Source organism: Lissotriton helveticus, chromosome 5_1 (genome assembly GCF_964261635.1).
Source record: "Lissotriton helveticus chromosome 5_1, aLisHel1.1, whole genome shotgun sequence".
NCBI classification, from domain to species: Eukaryota; Metazoa; Chordata; class Amphibia; order Caudata; family Salamandridae; genus Lissotriton; species Lissotriton helveticus.
Window position 1 is genome coordinate 1886677909 of NC_136065.1, and position 24939 is coordinate 1886702847.

A 24939-nucleotide genomic window follows, 5' to 3' on the forward strand; every position below is an offset into this window, starting at 1 on the left:
TACATATTGGTCCTACATTCACACATTCCACAGCTATACGTACCTGCGTGGGGTCCACCTCGCCTTGTATGATATTAAGTATGGCAATGTAACAGTGGTTTGTGGAGCGATCTCTCCCAGTGGACACCATTACATTTTTGGGCTGCAGCAAGCGACGCATCACATCTAGAACTGTTGTTTTGCGCACACTGGCTACCTAAAAGTACAAAAAAATGAACAGAAGACAAATGGCAATGAATAAAATGTACATCACGCGGTTTTATGTACTTCCAAAAGTTTTAGTGCTGGAAATGCGGATAGAAAGCAACAAGTGAAATGTATTTATATAGCTTTTGAACATAATATTGGGGTGTGTCTCTGGAGAATATTCTCTTTAGGAAGGCTAATACATTTTGATGCACATGACAATGCTAAATTTCCAGGATAATTTCAAGAGACCGTCTGGTACCATTTAGATTCAGAGTTTCTAAACTAGCCTTATGTGGATATCCTGAGAATCTATCATGGCTCTGATTTTCAAAGACCGACATGGCAAACCCCCAACTTACAACAAACATTCATGACTAGTAATTCATCATGAAAATACCCTAAATTGAAATGCAATTAGTAAGGAAGTTGGGATAATGGAAATTAAGGGAAAGAGAAGTGAATGGAAATGTGGAATAGGGAAAAGTAGCTAAAAGTAGTGATTAGTGGTCAGCGTTATCAGCCCTTAGTTTAACTACTTCTTAGGGGAGAGGGGGCTCCCCTGTTAATCTGTGGAGAAGTTTCAAGTTCTGCAAAAGACTTACATTTATATATAGTTCTAAATCATAAACTAGCATAAGAGCTCACTTGTCTGCACAATGATTTCGTCCCTTTATGTCACACAAGGAGGAATGGAGTCAAGCACGAGCTGTGTCTCCCATTTTAAAGAACAGTAAAAACCAAGAACTGATTTGCTACATTGCTTAATGTTATTATTACTCTGGGAAGTATAATATTGCTGATGTTCTCTCCTCCAGTCTTTGGGACGGATGGCTTTTTAAAGCATACTCTGCTTTAGGGATCCATAGTGTGATTACGTACCCTGCGCTTCAGTAAAGGAAATTAAACACTGAAGCAACTTTATACAGTTGATACAGAATACTAATCAGTGTGATGGCGATAGCAGACAAAATTCTTATTTGGAGATGTGGTTATATTTCATACTTCAGATATCACAGCTCTTGTTAATCCTCTATTAACCATACCTATCTACACCAAGGAGAGGGGAAGCTTAACTTTCTTATTGAGGATGAGAAACGTGAATGGTTGAATCATCCGCTTGCCTCGTTCAAGAAAAAGTCCCACCATAGAAAAAGCCCCCGTTTGCTAAAACTCTTATTTTATTCTAACCATGAGAGATAGTGGGCTCCCTCCAATTCTCTTCCCTTGTCCTTAGTTTCTGTTCATCAAACTAAGCAATATTGTAGAAGTCATAGAAAAGGAAAACTGTTTAGCTTTCTTAAAAATGTGTTACTTACCTGTAACCAGTGTCCAGGTGCCAAAGTACAAAGAGCACCAAAAAACAGGTTAATTCAATGTAGCTCAACATAGACTATATATTGCTTTGAAATAAACATGCCTGGTAACTAATGCCCACTTTATGCTTGAGACAGAGGCCCTTGAGCTAAATTCACTCCCAAAAGAACATGCGAGACATGCAAATCTGAACAAATGCACACAATAGGTTTCAAAGGGGCCATCCAGTGTAGATGGATCTGGATAGATCCAGTTCCCTTTGCCCAGTCCTGCATCTCCAAACAATGACAACAATAGGCTTTGTAGAATGCTTCTTTGTTTCATGATGTGAGCTGGGGTGAGAGATCTACTGGGTCACCGGATGGCTCCTTTAAATAGGTTTGAAACACTCGGTTTAAGAAAGAATATTGCTAAAGAACCTGAACGTGTTCAGGCTACTAGAGCAGGAAAGGCAGAAGGAAGAAAGAATTGCACACTTCTTGTACCCGCTTAAATGCTAAGAGCCTTTCAGATCTGGTTCTCGGAGGGACATCCTTTGCAAATGGAAACAAGGGGAAAACAAGATATCAGTACATTTGCCTGAGAACACTAACCGAATCAGGCACCATGTAATTTTACCGTCAAAGAACCCACTGTTGCTGCATGGGATTACACAACATACAGAATCTAAAAAAGGATGGAACATTAATGTATTTGCACATAACATTTTTATATGAAACAGTTCTGTATTAGCATTTTTATGTTATTAAGAATCCCCCAAATCCCCAACAAAAAGGAAACAACCAGTGCTACAACCTTATAGAACAATAACGAAGTATCTACTTTGTAACATGTGTAACACACGTTGAAGAAATAAAGGTTATGTTATTTTCTATTTGGTCAACAAGGATCCTATTCATATTGTACTGCAATGTACAAACAGGATGCACTGTTTGAATGTAGAATTGTGATCTTTAGATTTGTATTTTACTTATGGTACCGCAGCAGCTAAAAAGTGTGAGCCAGCGAATGTCATCTAATTATAACAAGATTTGTAAACTCTAGCTTCTCTCTGCACATCAAATGTATACTTCTTTTCTCCCCATTCTCACAAGTTACAGGACTACAATTAGTATTCCTTTTCTGCTGCTCATCGGCATGTTTCAATGTCCGTTTCACCATAAACAAGGCTAATATTTTTATAACAGTAACCTTTTTGTTCATCTATAAATGTTGGCATTTGTAATCCAGACACAAGCACAAGGAATGGGCAAACGTTGAGAGGAAAAAAAAACTGTTCAACAAAATAGTGTGAGAATCAGACTTTCATTAGGATTGGGTGAATATAGGTTTGTGTTAAAAATCCTTAGCAGCTTTAAGAACATTCACCACTTCCAGAAAATAATCTGTAGAATACAGTGTCAGATATTTTCCTCATACGATGTTCTTAATTATTTAGATGTATGTCTTACGTTTTGAAAATTTGCTCACAGATTAATTGAAAGCTCACAAGATTCACTTGTAATAGCGAGGGCTACACAGAGTAGAAGGGGTAATCCATTAAATCTACTCTACCAGATACTAAAGGACATGCACCTAGAATTGGGAAACCTGACCTCTTGCACACTGACAAAACATTTCTTGTTAATCAAAACACTAGCAAAATAACTGTCTGAACAAGACCATTACTTTGGGCTGAGGCTCAGACACCAACGGACTTTGGGTGTAATTCCAGGAAGCCGACGCAATGCATGGGGAAGAACAACCCACGCCCAAGCCTTTAACAGTGGGCATGGATGACAGCTACAATACATCGAAAGATTACAGATAATTAGAACACAAGAGGCATACAGATATGTAACCATCCTGGAACGCAATAGAAGCCCTGTATCATACACAACCACATAGAAGAGAGTTGAAACTTTAAAGTTCAACTATAAAGCCACAGATAGTTGGTGCCATAATCTCGAAAAATGTAAGACATGGTGCCAACATTTTGGAACAGGGGTCATGTGCAGACAAGCAGGTAATTTATCATAGAACATTATCTTAAAAATGTATATTTCCGAGAATATTCTGAAGAGGAAAGAGGCACCAACTATAATTGGTGGACATATTAGGGAGCTCAGAAACAAATCAAAGCTTTACACAGAATTTAGAAATGTAGATTCTATTCTAAACTGCTTTGCCAAGTGTCACTAAATTATTGAGCTCAGAGTGCTTTGACACAAGGTTTTGGCCTGTGAATATTTGTTAAACCTACTCATGCAGTAATTAAACTACATCCTTGCCACTAAGGGAAGTTGCTTACCGATTGGTCTGTGGTTAAAGGAGTGTACCCAGTCATGAGAAAATGAAGCCTTGGAGTGGGGATCAGAGAAGCAATCAGTCCAATCAAGTCATTATTCATGTAGCCGGGATAGCGGAGCGTTGTTGTGCTGGCAGACATTATAGTGGACACCTGCCCATAAAAGAACAAGAGAATATAAATCAAATTTAGTGGCCACTTTGCCCTCTTCCTGCCGGAGCAAACATTTTATATCACAAAAGGTACAAACCCCTACAATTTGGTGTCCACATTTTTCAAGAGTGACATAAGTAGAACTTTCACCAGAATTCTTAAGGGCTGTCAGGGCCGGACTGGGAACCACAACCGGCCCTGGCAAAGTGCTCGCCCCCCCCTCTCTCCTCCCCACTTGGGAGGTTGGAGGTGCCGATCTCTTTGCCGGGCCGGTTTTCGGACGATTTTGGTACAGGGCCGATGCTGCAAAAACGTCCCTGCTGCAAAAACGGCCCTGTAACAAAAACGGCCCGCAGGAGCCCAAAACAGGCCCCCACCCAGGCCACGCACCGGGGGATTGCCTGGTGCCCGCTATGGCCTGGCCAGTCCAGCCCAGAGGGCTGTGCCTCATTCCTTACAGAGCACTCACATTTCCAGTTTTGCTGTACTTACAATTGGAATAATGCTACTTGTGTAATACATTGCACACATGCATAGTGTAATGTATTCAACGTGGTATGTAACCCTTATCCCACAGTCTTAACCACACAGGTAAGTGAATCTATTGGGTTTTAACCCACTATACTTAAGTCCATAAGTACACATTTATATATCTATATTTATTTGAGCTAGACTTTGAAAATGATTCACCAACAAAGAAATTACATTTTAAACAAAGACATTTCTACAGATAACAATCATAGCTGAAGATTAAACTATTACCATGAGCTTTATCATTGGGGCATCTGGGACATTTTACGGCCCAGACAGACAATGAATACTCACCAGCTGATTAATCTGAGAGAACGATGGATTCTGAATGTGTAGTCTGTCTGTGGCTATACGGTTCAGGGCGGTGTTATCTAGGACGACCTATAGACAAGCACACAGATTACTAAACACACCTTGGATGTAGTCTCATATGGTAAATAATCACAGACATGATGGTAACTCAAGCAGCCTTTTTTACTGTAGCACCTTGTCACACACAAAAATACTATAGCTAAGCAATTGTGTCATTTTATTTTTGAGCACAGCAGCTTACACAATAAAGCACCAAGCTGCTTTGACATGGGCATCATTAAACATGCAGTTTATGTTTACAGTGAGACATCAGGAGAAAATATAACCTATCACACCGATATTTATTATTGCTACTAAGTCATCAAATGCCAAGTACTCTTAGATTTCACAAACGAAGCTGGAGTAATAGTGGAAAACTTTGTGAAATTTAAAAAATTGCATTTTCAGGTTGTAATAGAATTTTAATGTAGGATCCCATAATAAATGTAAAATAGCTCAAATCTGTCCATGTCACGTTGCAAAAAACTCAAAAATACACATGGAATCCACAAGTAGCACCTGAAAAATGGTGGAAAGCGTACTAGCTATTTCCTGAGAATTTTTTTTAACCTAAGTCCACATTTATCTTTTATACTGGCATACGTAGAACAACTAAATTCAATGAGATTCCTTAAGTACATCTTATAAAAGATACCAAGAACAAACAAAAACTTCAAATGCTGCAACACATAACTACATCTAGCTACTGCTGAATGCCATTAAACAACAAAAGATGTTCCTTCAAGTGGCAACAACAGTTACAGATATTCAGGCAAGCACGCAATCCGGCACAAAATCCACAGGTAGACACACCGAATACATTTTTGGCAGATTCAGTAAAACGGGCACTCACACTGAATTGGGCATCCATTTGACTTTTAGGCAGACCAACTAATCATCTGTACGGTACTGTCACAAATCAGTTCTCAAACCAAAACTAAGACCTGAACAAGAACCGATCTGTATGAACACAGACATACACTGTGTAAAAGTAGCAAGATCGGGTGATTATGAGTTAACGTAGAAAGGTCAAGCTTAAATAAAGTATTGCTTATATACCATTAGAAATAATCTAAACCTGTTGCAAGAGAAGGAGCTTCACCACCCATACTCGTATATTCGGAATACCGTGTATGTCTGCGCACACGTAACATTTTTAAATCCTAGACATGAGGCGGTAGCGCTAAAGGACCAAAAGAGGTTAAGAAGGGCCAACAAGCCAGAGCCATGTGGAACACATCAATACCTTAGTTGGTGTGACGGGGTTAAATAGACCTGGTGAGCCGATTGTACTGGCTTGAAAAGAAAGATGTTAACCAAGCTGACAAGACTGGAGACCCCAAATACAAACTGGTAACGGATGGTCAGACACAGATGTTCTTTGCTATTAAATAAAGATTGTTGAGCATGGAGGCAACCGTATGATTTGGAAAACGCAAATGTTGATCAAGATTTGTCAATTCAAGTCAATCAGTCTTTATTCGATAATTTTCCAATCATAAAAGACACAATACATCATAAAAATGTAATAAAAAAATTATACCCTAAAAACTGTCTTAAAAAGATTAATACATCATTATCGAAAGATCCTGACAATATTTCATTGAGATGGCTCTTAAAAAAAATCCATATAAACGTTCCTTCAGAAATTTGAAGAAAAAAAAAGTAGGAACCACTATAAAATAAATAATTCATGGAGAAGTAAGATTTTTCCTTCGCAGTGTCCATGCCCAGCTAAGGAATTTCGCAACAGCTATAACAATATCAGATCTGGTGTTTGTTACCAAAATACGCAGTGCTACCATACCCGATCTTGTACCCAGGTTAGCGTAAAGCTGCTTAAGCCACTTGCGACGAGGGCTACTGTAGGCTGGGCACACAAAAAATATGTGACTAATAGACTCTTCATGTGATGAGCATGATGGACAGTTAATATCAGGAGCATTGTACCAGTTTGCAGTGAAATTTCTTAGCGGAAGGGTGCCCACTCTGAGTTGGTCATTTAGTTTCCTGTCACCAGGTTTCGTAATCAGATTCCAGTAGGCCTCAGCTTCCACAACAAACTTATGTTCAATAAAGATACCCGTGAGCGAATTACTATCCACCACCGATAGGGTCTACTTAGTAATCATATCCCAATAATACCCTTGATATTAATTTTTACTGGGAAGATAATTCCCTATCGGGTCATCCCACAGGTGTCTAAGCCCCATATCATACAATTTACACTTAAGCTTCTGGAGCCATTTGATTTTTGCAGATGAATCAGCGTTCCTAATATACGTTAGAGCCTGTGCATAAGTGACCAATTCTGGAGTGGTTCACAGCCTCCTCCAGTAAGCTAATGGTCTAAATCCCGCCACCTCATCAAAGGAGGTACAGCCTAAATCTAATAGCAAAGGCCTGGTAGGGGTAGATTGTGGGAGGGCGGTCAGTGTTCTCAGAAACCTGTCTTGCGCCCTAACTAGGGGTGATAAATCTTCAAGCCCCCAAAGTTCGGCACCATATATTATGGAAGCTCTGATTTTCCCATTGTAAATTGATATAGCTGGCCCCACCGGTTTTGTAATTGAGAGTCGGTGTTCTTTTAATAAGGCACCCGCACGTTCCAAACCCGATTGAGTTTTAGATAAAATTAATGTATCGTCCGCAAACATTAATATAGGAGCCTTTAAACCGGCTAGAGTTGGTGCATCAGTTGTAAAATTATTGTAATAACCGACTACCTTATTTATAAATAGGGAGAATAGGGTAGGGGCAAGGACGCACCCTTGCTGCACTCCCTTATTGACAGGGAAATGATCGTTAGTTCGCCCTGCTGTCCCCACCTTACCTGGGCATAATTCGCCTCATGGAGTTTAATAATGAAAGACAAAAGTTCAAGAGGCATCCCAGCCTCCTTTAACGTGGCCCACAACTTATGGCGCGGCACTAAATCGAAAGCTGATTTTAAATCAACAAAGGCTGCATAAAGAGTCCCCCTTGCAAGAATCACTGTATTCCAATATATCATCACAAATCTGAAAACTTGATCTATGGTGCTGACGTGGGGTCTGAAACCCGCTTGGTAGGTAGATAATATATTCTGATCGATTACCCATTCATTAACCCTACCTAGCACAAGCCTAGCCACAATTTTCTGGAGAGTATCAATTAGGCTCATCTGCCTGTAATTGCTTGGGCTAGCACGGTCTCCCTTTTTATATATGGGGACAATTTCAGCCCCACGCCATGTATCTGGGATTGGTGCACCTCTAGTAATAGCATTTATGAAGATAAAAATATAATCTGTCCAGTTCTTCCTGTCCAGTTTATAAACATCGGACGGGATACAATCCGGGCCGGGGGTCTTTCCTGCTGGCACCCTCTCCAATACGATTCGATCTCTCGTTCAGTGAATGTGAGAACAACCTCACTAATAACCTCAGGGTAAGCTATTACATTGCTTGTCCAGTTCTCCCTGTCCAGTTTATAAACATCGGACGGGATACAATCCGGGCCGGGGGCCTTCCCTGCTGGGACCCTCTCCAATACGCTTTCGATCTCTCGTTAAGTGAATGTGAGTACAACCTCACTAATAACCTCAGGGTAAGCTATTACATTGCTATTTGCGGAGGCAAATTGGGCTTAATAAAACTCAACCCAAAGTTCTGGGGGTACATTATTAACAGGTACAAAGTCGATCACACCACTACCCCACTTTACTATTTACCAAAACTTAGTCCTAGTCCAGTTCTTCCCCTTACTAGCATTGGATAAGCTCATCCATCTATCCTCGAAGTTCTTCTTTGCCTGCGCTTGTGCTTTCTTATAATTTGCCCTTGCTATTTTAACCTCATGTGGAGCTCCTATTTTAATTGTATTTGAGAGATGCTTGAAAGCAGCTCCACATGCCTCATTGTACCACTTGGCCGATTTTTCCTTTATAATATGCCTGTGCAGTCTTCTAGTTTTTGTAAAAAGGGACTTTAATTTAGCAAAGAAGTCCTCGTGAACCTTCATAAGGTCTGGGGGGAAATTATCCTGGGTATCTCCAGAACCAAGCCTTGTTAATGTTTGTTTAATTGTCGACTTAATCTGCTTTAGTGCACCTTCGTCTTCAGAGACTACTACCCATTTCAGCCGACGGGAATCTTGGGTCATAATTACATCTCCTATATTGCTTACCAAAGTAACATGAGGGTGATCTATGCCCTTCCTAACTAAGGTTAATAAGAGAGGGTCATGGTCAATTTCCGGGCTGCGGTAAACCCGCATATCCACAAATCTGGGCCATAGCTCCATACTAAGTAGGATGTAATCAATTCTACTACCTCTAATCCCATTAGAGTGCCTTCTATAACTGAGGGAGATCTCCCATTGATGGCTCTTAGCCCCCTCCCCAAGGATAAACTTTTCAGCTGCAACGCCGCCTCAGACCACTTATTAATAGGCGGCAGCGATAGAGACGGTATCCTGTGAAGATTGGTCTACAGTAGAAATAAGTTCTTCGGCCTTCTACAGACAACTAAAAGTGTGACAGACTGTCAGGAAACTGTTAACATGTTCAAATATAACGCCAGATCAGCATCATGTTGACACGAGCAAGGAATAAAATATTAAAACAAAGAAGTAAAGTTTGTGGGTATGGCATTTTTTGGTAAGTTGAAATGTCGAAATAAAGCATCGTTCAGCACCTTCCAACACAATTTCCTTAAAATCAACGTGTAGCAGTCTCATCTCCACTTACTACCTATAGTAAGTTGTGATGTAGCCTGACGCTGTCATTTTAGTATTCTCCGTAAGTCTGAAGTTTTAGCAATACAAAAAATGCAGTAGAATTTATCAGCCAACATAACCTGGTGATAAAAGCACACAAAATAATGAACTCTTCCAATGAAACAAGAGACTTACCACACAGTCAGCATTCTGCGTGAGCCTCTTCAGCGTCAGGAGGGAGTTGTACGGCTGGACCACCACATCGCTCATTTCATCTTGGTTAGGAAAAACAGAATATGTTTGGACCAGCTTCTTGGGATACCTATTTAAAATAGGTAAAATGAAAAAGATAATTTTGCTTGATTGAGTTGGCTCTTCGAGCAACATAGGAGCAAGAATAGTAACCAAAATTATTAAGTAGCCTCTAACAATTTGTTACCCTACATTTTGAGCATAGCAAGTATGTGGGAAAAACAGTCAAGCCTGCTCATAGGCATTTATAGTCATTGCCGCTGGAATTCTGTGAGATGTTGCTATATGCACAATTTAGTTCACTCAACAATGGCAAATCGGAGAGCGCCGTTTGCAAAGGGTGCATTCTGGAACTTATAGAACCGTGTGTCCTGTGGTTCCTCCAAAAGAGAGCTTAGCTAAATATGTCATCAGCAAGATGCATACTCCTGCAACACAGTTTTCCAGGCCGAGATCCTTCCAGCTACAGTCAACCAGTGTTCCCACGACAGCAATATGATAAACAAGAATATTAGAACAAGGGCAAAGACTGCTTCAGTCGTGGGTTTCTCGCACAACAATCATAAGTTATTATTATTTTTTGCAGAGTAAGAATGAAAGGAAACAAATTCTACAACTAGTTCATCACTAGGAGCATCTCAGCCATTGCTAATTAAAAAAATGGCACCAACAGCATAGTTAGCTTGCGTTGTTAAAGACAGCCGAGCTAGGACAAGCTCTTGTGAGAAGTTATCATAAAAGACGTTGGGCTTATCAGAAACAAGCTTTAAAAATACAAATGACAAAAGGGCACAGATGAAAAGAACATCTATCACCCAATCACTCCATAGTATCATGAGTAGGGCTCCCGGTTTTATGGTATTTATTTTTTCTGCATTTCCGTCTGTATTTATCCATACTTATTTTTTGCAATCCATTTTTATTTTATGTTTTCTATATAAATGAAGCTGCAATGGGTATTTTTCCACATTTATTTGACTGATAAATGTATACTCGCATTTGAATGTCCAAATGATTTCAGCAGTATACTGTGCAATAGCGTTATCTGAAAACACTTGCATTGTAGAATAGCATCAATAACTGTAGATTTGCACTTAATTAGGAAATCTATTGTCTTTTTTCATCTCCCCTACTCTCAATCTGTACTCCTACTGACCTGTCACTCATGATTGACTGTAGGAAAAATCATCCAAAGAAGACCCATTTTCCGTATTTTTCTGTATTTAAAAATAGATTGGAAAATAAATAGTTTTCTGTCTGTATTTATCTGTAAAAATCAGTAAAAACGGAAAACAGGGAGCCCTAATCATAAGCTACCCCACATAAGCTATTGGAATATTCCATATGGCAGATCGTGTGCTCTAAAAATCTGATCTTACAGTCAATTTTTTAAGCCTCAAGATCGATCTACAAGGCCAAATAAGCCTTGACATAAGCTAGTAAACCGAGAGAAATAACTTAAATGCTCCCAAAATTACAAAGGTTTAACACATGAAAAAACAGATATATTGATGAAAAGTCACATACCTGTCATTTAACTTCTCTAAAAGGTATGAGCCTAAGCCGGAGCCTGTTCCACCGGCAATGGAGTGACAAAGCACAAACCCCTGCAAGAGATCAACACTGAGATGACCAACCCAATACAACAATGGGGATTCTTTGCACAGCAAAAGCGGATCAAAAGTATAAAGTAAAACAGTTTTTTTTATTTTAAACATTTGTTAGTGCTAACTGCACTAAATGTTATTAGCGAGCTTTGATTTAAAGCGAGCAGTGGAATACAAGTAGAACAGCATAGCACTGCAGAAACGCATTGAAAGTAGCAGTAAGTGAATACAAATGAAGTAGGCTATGTTGCATACTCACTAAGGGAAGTGAGGATGAGAGTTCAGCTTTGGGACATCATGGTACTACTAAAGGTGCATACAGGAAAGATGTCTTTCCTTTCAGGTCAGTAAGGCAGAGGGGTTGTCAGATGTGTGTGAAGATTACGGACAGGCTGTTGGCTACCATACAGAAAGATTGCTTCACGGCTAGAGCGTTTTTGAAATTAGGTGTTTTAACCTCTTCGAGGCTCATGACGAGCTGAGCTCGTCATGAGCCACGGCGCTCCGGTGCTCATGACGAGCTCAGCTCGTCATGAGCCGTGGAACGCTCAGGTGCGGGGAGAATTCCCCTCCTGTGCTGAGCGTTCCACGGGAGGCAATGCACCTGTGACGAGCGGAGTTCGTCATGAGCACAGGAGCGCCGTGGCTCATGACGAGCTCAGCTCGTCATGAGCATGCGGGCGCTGTGTGCGCCCCCCTCCCCCCAGCACAGCGGGGGATTAACCCCCGCAGCAGGAAAGAGTCCTTGGTCCTCAGCCACTGGTGGCCTTCCGATACTGCCAAAAAGATTTGGCAGATGTGTTTTTTTCCATTTGGAAGACATACACTATACAGCTGATTTGAAATGTGATTCTCACCTTTATGTGTAGCCAAAGTAAGTGATGTGATCAAATGTAATCTTGGCTGAGGCCTATGTAGCTGTTGAATGAATTATGTATTAGGGCAAAGGATAACAGAAGGATATAAGCAAACAGTGCGCCACTAGAGTCCAACTGAAAAATGATGAGAGCATGAGCTGCTGCTTGGCATTCGGAGAATAATCAAATTCAGTGTGATCACCTTGTGGATCAGAGGTTTTTGGGTTTCATTAGGAAGTAAAGGTACAAGTTAGCCTATTTGATAAATGGATTTAGGGGATGGGGTATTATCAGGATAAATCCCAGCGAAATGAGGACCGCATCAGGGAGAAAACCTTCACGTCTCAGATCGGAAAGTAATGCTGCATCAAATCTGCGTTGATGTTTAATGGCAATGAGCGGGGACGGTGTTCACTGTGCGTTTACCATTAGGAGATTGTCCAATATCTACGGCTGCATTGTCATGAGGTAAAATCGCAACAGGAGGACGTCTTCCTGTGGTATTGAGAGGCATCTAAATATCTGTGGATAGGGGCAGTTGCTTGTGCCTGGAATATGCAGTGAATTTAGTTAAAGGTTACACAAGATTAGGGGAGAATATATATATATATATATTCACTGAAAAAACCATAGGTTATAGACCATATATAGTTAGGAATTAGCATTTACAAAACCTTGAAAATTCACTGCAAAAACCATAGGTTAGAGACCATATATAGTTAGCTGGACATTTTATTGACATAAAACCAATGAAATTCCATATATAGTTAGTTGCACTAACTATATATCGCGCACCCGCAATCCACTGCTGATGATGTCACATATTACATCATTCATGACATGGTCAGTGACATCACTGATGACATCACTGATGACATCTCAAATGACATCACTGATGACATCACTGATGACATCTCAAATGACATCACTGATGACTACATCCAGTGACTGTATAATTCTGTAAAGTTAAAATATGTCTTACATATTGAAGAATGAGTGGATGTATAAGTGTCTGGACGAAGGATTTAGTAGGTGCATGACTGAATGTATGAGTGAGTGATTAAATGTGTCTCACTGAGTGCATGGGTTAGTGACTAAACTGTCTTAATTTGTGCATCATTATGTCTGTTGTTCTGTAAACTGCTGCATGTGTTGATCAGTAGCTATATGAGTAACTATATGGGTTATTGATTGATTGCCCAAGTATTTGTATGGGAGACTGAGTGTGTGTGTGGCTAGCTGGGAGGTGTGTGACTCTGTGCAGATCAATCTGTACTTGTATCAATGATTGTATAAGAAAGTAAGTATGTGTTAGTACATGTTTGAAAATGTAAGGTGCTCTATATTTAACTGTATAGACAAGAAAATGGAAGTCTCATTGATTCTTTACAGGACTGACTAGGTGTGTAAGTAACTCCATGGATGAGTGGCAGACTGTGAGTGTCTGTATAGGTGTATGAGTGCATATGATAGTGTTGTAAAGATGAGTGATTGTATGTATGAATGATTGTATGGGTGAATGAGTGAAGGTGTGTGTAGACGTAGCAATCAGTGAGTGCGTATGTAGTAACTAGTATTGGTGTGTCAATGGTTTCAAAAATTATACTCTTTTTAACACTGGGTGAAACAGAGGTTATATTAAAATGTGAGGAGATGCATTGTATTGTCACATGAATGATATCATCAGTGATGTGGTCATTGATGTCAAATGAGATGTCATCAGTGATGTCATCAGTGATGTCATTTGAGATGTCATCAGTGATGTCATCAGTGATGTCACTGACCATGTCATGAATGATGTAATATGTGACATCATCAGCAGTGGTTTGCGGGTGCGCGATATATAGTTAGTGCAACTAACTATATATGGAATTTCATTGGTTTTATGTCAATAAAATGTCCAGCTAACTATATATGGTCTCTAACCTATGGTTTTTGCAGTGAATTTTCAAGGTTTTGTAAATGCTAATTCCTAACTATATATGGTCTATAACCTATGGTTTTTTCAGTGAATTTTCAAGGTTTTGTAAATGCTAATTCCTAACTATATATGGTCTATAACCTATGGTTTTTTCAGTGAATTTCAATGGTTTTTTAATAGCAAATATCATAAGCTGTCGAATGTCAAGTACGTGGTAAGTAAAAACATTTTCGTGTTTATGCACACTGATCTGCTTTGAATGCTGCCCCTCATTTCTATTAGGAGTACTCTCTCTTTGCAGATAGTGAAGGGTAGTTAACGCAGCCCTTTGCCCCCTTTGTAATCCGTCGTGCCTGCTTCTCTCTCCATTTGATTGATTGTTCTCTTTGGTTCATTCTCTATTTACAAACAAGCACAGAGTCGCAATACTCTGTTTAGTCTTTGCAGATAGCGAAAAACCGTGTAAAAAAACAAAAGGAATCGAGCAAAATCAGTAGGCCACTAATGGGATCTCTTTTTCACCTCGCTAAAATAGAAACATTAGGAACAACCTGTTGAAAATAGCAATGCGTATGTACATAAGCGGCGTTCATTTGTGTTCACAGTACCCCTTGTTGATTGTTTGAATCGAGCATTGAATTGTTCGAAGTTGGTTCTCTTAAGGATCTTCTCTGCCTGCAAACGAGGAAGAATAGGAATATTCTCTCTCCCTTTGCAGATAGTGAAGGGTAGGTAACGCAAGCCTTTAACACGTCGTACCTATTTCATTCCTCATTGATTGATTGATTGTCCGAACATTGACTGTTTGGGAATTAGTTCTTTTTGGAGGTATTCCCTGTTTGCAAATAAACGTAGGAAAATCTTTGCAAGTAGTGAAAGGGTACGTAATGCGGACCTTTCTCCCCCGTTGTAATCTGTCATGCCTATCTACTCCCCACTGATTGATGCACCTGTTTCACCCGGACCATTTACTAGATATACGTCATCTGGCCCGACCAGAGAGCACCCCTAGTGAAAAGGACATATGCAATAATAACGAAGTGATCACTGTATCCTGTTAACAGAAACTTTAGCATGAAACAACCTGGAAAGAAAAGAATAGGAAAACGAAAATCAGTAGGCCACTGATGAACATGAACTTTTATTAAACAACGAACAAAGAAACGATAACATAACGTAATGATAAAACCTATTAATGTCCTAGAAACAAGAAAACGTTAAAATATGCCAGTGGTGAGAGACCAGAAAAACAGTAAGAGAAACCAAATCACCCCTCGCTGTCCCACCGCCTGCCACGCCAAAAAAATCGATAGACTAGGGAAAATGCAAGTCAGTAGAACATCCGCCCCCACTCTGGAAACTTCCAAGGTGGGGCAGGGTTCCGGCTACGCCCAGCCGGGAGCAGCCCATATAAGGCAGGTCCTGCTGCCACGCCTCGGCCAGGAGATCCTAACGTAGGGTGTAGCCGGAGGAGAGACCGAGACCAGCGGGACCCGGCCAGGGGATTGCCTTTACAACGCTGAACAGTTGCAGGGGGGGGGAATGTCTCCTCGACCCTCCCCTCTCTCTCCCAGTCCGGCCGCGGTGGCCCTTGAGAGTTGCAGGTAGTCCCGCCACATGCTCTTCCGGTCCGGCCACCAACGGTCGGGGGGCCGAGGCCGACGGGATCCGGCTGCAGCCGATAAACCAAAAAACCCGTTCATGGGGCCAGAGCCAGGGGCGTCCGGCCGACATCTACCGGAAGCCCGGCCCGAAGACGGACGGGACACTTCTTCTTTCTTGTATAATTGCTGCAACAACCCTGGGGGGGGATGTCTTGCACATGCCTCCGACCCCCCCCCCCTCGTCCTCATCGCCTGGTCCGGCCATAACAAATCTCAAGCGAGACGCCGTGGGGTGCACTGGGAGGGAGAGACGGTGCGAACAGGCCTCTCCCGCCTCCCCAGTGGAGGCTTCCCAGCTGCACCCTCAGCGCTCCAGGCGCCCGGAAAAGAGTTCTTCCACTGTGGCCATGCTGCAACGTCTCGCCCGGCAGGGTGGAGCCCGTCCGCTCATTTGACCCCGCGATCGCCAGTAGCTACCGAACTCTCAAAATGGCGGTCGACCTGGCAAGAGCGGGCCCAGCATAAAGAAATGGCCCGGTCACTGGTTGACTCCACCACCGTAGTCCTCCACGACCTTGAAGATTCTAGAGGAGCCGCGGGAGTCTCCGACCCCCGATGGGGAATGACTGCCATGATCACCCGTGGAGTGACGAAACTGTATCCGCGGGACGTCGGCGCCAGCCTCACTTTGAATTACTAGAATCCTGCAGACCTCACTTCCGGTGAAAGCACAGTGTGACCCGGTAGGAAAAATTGTTGCACCCCCTCCCCTTTTTGACTGATAGTTCAAACCACCGATCCTTTCCTTTGCCCTTTTAACGGAACTTTGGACTGCCTCCCCCTCTTTTACATTTTCTAGAGAAAACAAAACATTAACCACTACATTAGCATAGCAGTTGACACCAGAACTGTTTTCAAATTGAAAACCAACAACATCTTCAACAGAATCCTTTTTGTTTCTGCTGTGACCCTGCTACAGCACAGGCATTGTCCCCAGCAGTAATTCTGCAATGCCGGTAAGAATAGCTGTGGTGCCTACTGGACTCACTCACCCCCGCGGCGCCCCACGCCGTTATTTGCTGGGCGGCAACTTGCTAGACATCACTTTCGTGCCATCTAGATTTCAGCGCGTTCTGCTGCCTTGGAACTATTCGCACAACAGACCGCTACTGACAAGAATATTTCATTATTGGTGCTGTCAATTTCAATAAATCTATTGGATAATTCAAAAGAAATTGCCACGGTCTCTTCGTTGTTTAAATGTTTTTACTGTTTTTGTTTTGTTGTATATATTTATATGTTATTAAAGTTTTATATTCCTACTACTTTGTTGGAGTGCTATATATTTTTAATGTGACACATAATTGTAAAAACTTTGATGTACAAAGAGTCATTCCTGGAATCTTCCGCTTCAGGCTCGGTCCCCTCCCCAATCACAATACAGGATAGTTTTCAGATAGTAGGAACACGTGTGGTGTGACGGATCTCATCGGGTGTGGGCCTTGATCTACTATAACTCCTTTGAAGAGGGGTGATTCTTTACAGCTGGGGCCATAAACTACATCTGCAGGGCTAGCTGATAGCCTGGACAATCGGACACAGAGGAAGAGGAGTGTCAGAGGGTGCGGTAGTGAATAGGGCGAAAGGGAGGTGTCGGGCGGGCACAGAGTGTGATTCTCAGGGAAGAGCAGCGCAGATGGGGGGAGGTTTATTGCCCATGCATAAGACAGAGAGCGGGGGTGACCAGTGCCTGGGGAAGATGCTTGCGAGGGTGAGGAGCCATGCTACGAATCGAAAGGCGTGCAGAGAGTGGGTCTGGTCAAGACATCTAAAATGGCTGCCGTGCACGACAAAAGTGTGGCATTTCAAAAAAGGCAAGATGGCGCAGACAATGTTTTTCAACACTTCCTCATTTCCTTCGAATCGAACGTTAACAGACGTTGGGGCATATTACCAAAGTTAAGCGATATTTATCGCTAACGATGCTTACCAACGAATTTTTTACCGCTAAGCATCGTCAGAAATTATCGAAGATAAACCTTGCTATTATCAAGGTTTATCACAAATGCGATAATAAACGGCCGCAATGCATGAATATCGCTAAAAACTCAGCGATATTCATACATTACCGAGCTAATGCTCTTAGCCATGTTATCCACCTCCCATTGGATAACATGGCTAAGAACTGCTCAGGGCAGGTGTTACTTTTTGGAGATATTCGCGCTTAGCGCGAATATCTCCAAAAGTTGGTAATAGGAGATAGATATCTTGCATGTTGTAATGCAAGTTATTGTGGTATATGGAACTCATACCATAATCTCTCAGGAAAGCAGAAACTGATCCTTTTGGGACCGCCTAAAAAGGCCTAGGGGGTGAGGAGTACTCTACTTTGCCCCCTTTTCACGTTCCGAACTATTTTATTTTATTCTCTTCTGTAATTACACAAAATAGCAGCGATAAGATGCATCGGAGACACACAGTGAGAGAAAGGAGGCCGGAGATGAAGAAGAGATGTCAAATACACATTGGAGATAATATAGTGGCAGAAGGGAAGTAAATATGAGTAAACTTACCATGTAACATAAAAATGTTGCACTCTATACTATAAGTCTCATTTTATACTACAATCACTTCGCTACAACCTCATAAATTAAAAATAAAAATGAATAATGTCTCAAACAATTTTTGATTTCTAAATATAAATTTATTCTTCAGAATTTTCTAAATTTGAAAGAACTAGTAACATGTCCTCATCAGCAATGTCCTCATGAAAAGTCTGCAATAATGATTCTTGTAACTCTATGGTCTCCAAACACTCGATAAATTCGCCATCAAGAGATTGATCAAAAAAATCATTCAAGTCATCTCCTCCTTCTGACAATATTTCATTATTGGTGCTGTCAATTTCAATCAATGTAGTGGAATCATTCAAGTCATCTCCTCGTGACAATATTTCATTATTGGTGCTCTCAATTTCAATCAATGTAGTGGAATCATTCAAGTCATCTCCTCCTTGTGACAATATTTCATTCTTGGTGCTGTCCATTTCAATCAATCTAATGGAATCATACAAGTCATGTCCTCCTTGTGACAATATTTCATTATTGGTGCTCTCAATTTCAATCAATGTAGTGGACAATTCAAAAGAAATTGCCACGGTCTCTTCATTGTGAGCCATTTTATTTTGAAATTGCTTGCTGTAAATTGCAGAAAAAAATAATCACTTTCATTTATCGTTTTTAGTAATACATAATATAAAACTAACTTTATCAAGTATTTAGTATAACAGAAGGACTGCAAATAAATAACAGAAAACATTTTTCAAATTATCTTCAAGTGTACAACATAGTTCCCCTTACAAATTAACAACTCACCTTTTTAAAAGTAGGAGAGGTGTTAGTACTGTGTAAATCAAACACCAGAAATTCACCACCAAAAATTCCTCACAAATGTACCTCAGACAGTAGTATCACAAAATGGCTGTGGTTTCCTCTCATTTGACATATATACATAACCAATTAACTTTCATCACACACAAATACAAAACCAAAGTAACATTTTAATTGGTTCTAAATTTCAACACTTTCAAATGTGTTTTCCCCATGCAATTTTCCATAGGACATTTACATATGTCTACAGCCTGAATGGCTGAACGGAATTACACCAAACTTGGCAAAATGGTACATCAAACCTAAGAGGTCAGGAAGGATCTACTATGCCCCCTTATGGTCATTTCCCCCTTCACTTTGGCCTCCTCTTGTCTCTCAATCCTACCGAGAGACAAGATGGCGGCCGCTACGGACTGTTTGGAATGTTGACAGATGCCGGAGAACCAATCAGCTTCGCAAAGCTCCGTAACGCGAAAAGTACGCGAAGCGGAGCGCTGTTACAGATATATATCTTTTTTTGAACGTTAATTTCTCAAAATCCACTGGAGCACACATATTGAGACCTAGCAAAGGCACATCGGTCTACCAGTCCCTAATATTTTACCAAGTTTCGTGCAAATCCATTCAGCCGTTCGATTATTATTATTATTTATTTTTTTTGCCCCGCGGGGCCCTTTTAAAACCTCCACATCAAACCTAGGGGGTCAGCGAGGATCTACTATGCCCCCTTATGGTCATTTGCCCCTTCGCTTTGGCCTCCTCTTGTCTCTCGATCCTACCGAGAGACAAGATGGCGGCCGCTACGGACTGTTTGGAATGTTGACAGACGCCGGAGAACCAATCAGCTTCGCTTCACAAAGCTCCGTTGCGCGAAAAGTACGCGTCCTGGGGCGCTGCCCGGTCCGCTGTTACAGATATATATCTTTTTTTAAACGTTAATTTCTCAAAATCCACTGGAGCACATATATTGAGACCTACAAAAGGCACATCGGGCTACCAGACCCTACAATTTTGCCAAGTTTCGTGCAAATCCATTCAGCCGTTCGGGCTAAAAGTGAGGCCAACCGCCCTATGGAAATTAACATGGGAAAAACGCGTTTTGGGACCCCCCTTTTTTCTCGGCCCCCCCTTGACGAACCCCCCCAAATTTTCAGGGGCTGCTCAGAAACAAAATGTTCCATTTTCCTGAAAATTTCAGCCAATTCCGTCCACAAACGCCAAAGTTATTAGACATAGAATTTTCAAAAATCCCATAGAGAAAAAATCCTAACTATATATACCTACTGGCGACCGCCAGTAGGTAATATATATATATATATATATATATATATATATATATATATATATATATATATATATATATATTCACTGAAAAAACCATAGGTTATAGACCATATATAGTTAGGAAATAGCATTTAGAAAACCTTATTTTACTCACACAAAACCATTGAAATTCCATATATAGTTAGTTGCACTAACTATATATCGCGCACCTGCAATCCACTGCTGATGATGTCACATATTACATCATTCATGACATGGTCAGTGACATCACTGATGACATCACTGATGACATCTCAAATGACATCACTGATGACATCACTGATGACATCTCATTTGACATTACTGATCACATCACTGATGACATCATTCATGTGATGATACAATGAACCTCTTCAGACTCTAATATAACCTTAGATACACTCAGTGTAAACAGACACTCACAGACTGTCACTCATCCATGGAGTTACTCACACACCTAGTCAGTCTTGCAAAGAATCAATCACACCTCGATTTCCTCAACTATATAGTTATACACACCTTACTTATTGGAACATATAATAACACATATTTACTCTGTTATACAATCCCTGATACAAGTTCACAATAATCCATACAGCCACTCACACATTCACTGGCTCTTATGCACAGTTATTTATATATGTCAACTATCACATGTACTGTGTTTTACATATGTACTTACTTTGACATGTAGCACTGAGATATCCATTCACTCACCAATACACTCATGCACACAGTCAACCGCCCATACAGATGTTTCCACATGCACTTTTGAACCCATACATCTAGTGAATCAACTGCTCACACATCTATGCACAGAGTCATACACCTCCCAGACACCCACACACACACTCAGTCTCCCATACAAATACTTGGGCAACTAATCAATAACCCATATAGTTAGTCATATAGCTAATGATCAACACATGCATCAGATTACAAAACAACAGACACAATGATGCACAATTTAAAACAGTTTAGTCACTAACCCATGCACTCAGTGAGACACATTTAATCACTCACTTATACAGTCAGTCATGCACCTACTAAATCCTTCATCCAGACACTTATACATCCACTCATTCTTCAATATGTAAGACATATTTTAACTTTACAGAAGCATACAGTCACTGGATGTTGTCATCAGTGATGTCATCAGTGATGTCATTTGAGATGTCATCAGTGATGTCATCAGTGATGTCACTGACCATGTCATGAATGATGTAATATGTGACATCATCAGCAGTGGATTGCAGGTGCGCGATATATAGTTAGTGCAACTAACTATATATGGAATTTCAATGGTTTTGTGTGAGTAAAATAAGGTTTTCTAAATGCTATTTCCTAACTATATATGGTCTATAACCTATGGTTTTTTCAGTGAATTTTCAAGGTTTTGTAAATGCTAATTCCTAACTATATATGGTCTATAACCTATGGTTTTTTCTGTGAATTTCATTGGTTTTTTAACAGCTAATATCTGTAGCTGTAAAATGTATTCTTCTTTAAATCCAAAAATATATTTTATATGTTTATGAATAATTTTTTTTAAAAATATTTTTTTTTCTTCGTTCCCGCTTCGCGAATCGGGAAGCTTCCCGTTAGCTGACCTTGATGCCGCGAAATAGACCGCGAGCCGGTAAACGTTTCTTTACCGCAAGTGCCGCGTTAGAAAACAACATCGTGACGCCTCCCGTCCGCATGACGTTCCACGTTGTCGCTTGATACGTCATATGACGTGCTACGTTAGCAAACTGGTACGCGAAGCGAGTGCCAAAGCGCAGGTTTCTGGAAGCAAACCGGGAGGCCCTGCAAAGCGCTTAACGTAAACACAGCAAGTCATGTGACTTGGTAATAACACTTTTCATTGGTTCATTTCACTTTTGGTTTCCTAATGATGTAAGACTAGGTCATATAATCTAAAATGAACACTTTTGATTGGTTGAGAACTCTTGTTTTTCCCAAATGATGAAAATCCCTCCTTCTTTCCTCACTCTGACTTTCATCATTGTGAGAGAAAGACCCTTTGTGATCACTGAGCAATGGCTTCTTTAGTAGCTTCAGCTGGTGCTTCCCCACCACCTCCACCACATCCAAGGAAGAGTGGACCACCTGCTCAAGTTGTAATTCAACAAGAAGAAGAAGAGGAACAGGAGGACGAGCACGAAGAGAGGCAGTTTTTGCCTGAGCAGCCCAAGACGTCTCACCGGAAAGAAAACTTCATTTGGCAATTTTTTAAAATTCCCAAAGGTCAGAAAAAAGTAAATGCAAGATACGTAACTTGCCTTATATGTCAAGATAGACTGTCCAGAGGGACCGACAAAAAATACAGTTTCGGAAACTACACAATGCATCGCCATATGACTAGGTGGCATCCTAACAACTACAGTGCTGCACAGTTTCGGAACGACCTAGATAATCTCCCTATTATGGCCAGAAGATCTGTTGTACCGGAAGTAACGGGACCAGAGGGCAGGGAGATGGTGCCAAATATACAAATGAGATTTGGTGAAGTAAAACACACCTGCGTATTTTGCGATGGATTCATTTCCTACGGAGAAAGAAGCATCACTCTGATCAACAGAGCTATTGACTATCATATGCAAGTTTGTCCGAAACGCCCAAAATAATAAATACTTCTTTTTTTTGTTTTGTTGCTCCTGTTGAGCCCTTTACAATGAATCGTTTTCATTGCCCCCTCCAAGAAAAACCCAAAAAAATATAAAACTGTTCCGAAAAATTCAAAAACAGTAAAAAAATGTTCAGAAAAATAAAAAAAAAAAGTTCTTTTCAGAACTACCTCCCCGTTATTAAAAAATTGGTACAATATTTGGAACTGTGCCAACCTCTATTTCTCTTAGTTCGCTTCCTAGTTCGCTCGCTGGTACGCGAACTGGAAGCGAACCAAAAACAGTAAGTATAAGGGAAGGAAACACACACTTATGTTAAAAGAAAGACAGCTATAGGGGAGTAAACTAGAGATACTATTACCCATAATCCACTACTGATGATGTCACATATTACATCATTCATGACATGCTCAGTGACATCATCAGCAGAGGATTGCGGGTTTTTTGGCAACATGCCTTATCCACGGTTTAATAACGCTGCCTTTTGCTTTATATAAGTTTTCAAATTGTATGAAATATATACCAATAGGTCTTTATGAACCTTTAGGTAGTGCTTTTGTTCATGAGGTCTGGTCGCTTCCATACACATACAGATGTTTCAAAGATGATCAAGAAGTTTATCTGAATGGAGAGGAATGCACTGAGACGCCAGATCATTCACTAATGTGTAGGCACATACAGTTACACGATTCATGCAACAAACACCGACCAAATATGGCTTGCGTGTTGCAAGGCACGCCAGTTCCTGCTATCATCCCCACGTTCAAGTTGTTGGAAAATGGTAGTTATTTGATGCTCAATAATGAAGATTGTTCTGAGTTAATTAAAAAGTATTCCTTTTATCGTAACAGTAAGTGAACGGGTTATTTGCTGCAGAAATGTTCTATTTCCTCCCACACATGAACATAGGGAGTTTTCAATCTGGCCACAAATACCAACCTTGGGACACGTTTCAACGGCATGACAAGAATAAGAGCTCTTTTGTCTCAGAGAGAGGTGGCCTTGAGTTCGGCCCGTGAAACTTTCGTACTTCACATAGCGAACACCCGTACACAGGTTTGCCTTTCAATTTCAGCAACATGTTTCCGACTATCTTTAACGCATCCTCCACAAAATCCCTGGCACACTTTTTTAAAGTTGTTACCAGTGGTCTCGTGACTTCATTTGAGAAAATCTTTGGAGTCATCCCTGCTCCCTTTCATTCCATTTTCTCCACTCTGGTTCGTGGATTGCATTTTTACTTGCATTACCAGCGGACGCTCTTGTGCTTTTTTACATTTTTAAATATGGATGTCCCTCCTATGCAACCTCCGACCCTGCAGCTGCTGACACTGTTCCGCAATCGCATGCTAGAATATTATGGCACAATGCCGTTGGCGATATTAAGCACGGCATATGGATTATCTTTTCGGTTCTCCTACTTCACCTGTGTCCAGCCTGTATTTCACTGCCTGACCTGTGGTTTCGATTGGGCCATTGATTTGTGTCTCTGCGGACCGGTTTCTCCTGACGTCGACTTTAATCAGCTGATGACTCCTATCATTACTCACGAGTTGATTTGTCCTGGCGAAAGGATTATGGCTGTGGCATTGATGCATGGACTACTTGGTCCCTGGAATTTACTGGCGGCAGCACAGTCTTTCTTGGAACACAGCTTTCTTGAAAACCCACCGAGCTGTCCTCTGATGGTGATAGAGGATCCGGTGCTGGGAGAGCACGTATGTTCTTTTCCGCTTTTAAATTGGATGGCTGAACTGTTTTCGGATGAAGACGGTGACTTCCTATTGGAGGCTGTTGCAGCTTATTTTGCATACACAGTTATGTCATAGACCTTTTTCATGTTTGATATGCTGA

The 24939-nt window shown here is 40.9% G+C and overlaps 1 protein-coding gene across 1 annotated transcript in view; it reads right to left on the reverse strand.

Annotated features, from left to right (window-relative positions):
* TUBG1 (tubulin gamma 1) overlaps positions 1–24939 on the reverse strand; it is a 204204-nt gene that overhangs the window by 24182 nt on the left and 155083 nt on the right. Inside the window, exons 5-9 of the mRNA XM_078645369.1 lie at positions 11303–11382; positions 9719–9845; positions 4769–4855; positions 3794–3943; positions 44–196 (exon numbers count right to left, since the gene is read on the reverse strand). Of these exons, the coding sequence (XP_078501495.1) occupies positions 44–196; positions 3794–3943; positions 4769–4855; positions 9719–9845; positions 11303–11382 (597 nt within the window). The remainder of the gene's footprint in view (positions 1–43; positions 197–3793; positions 3944–4768; positions 4856–9718; positions 9846–11302; positions 11383–24939) is intronic.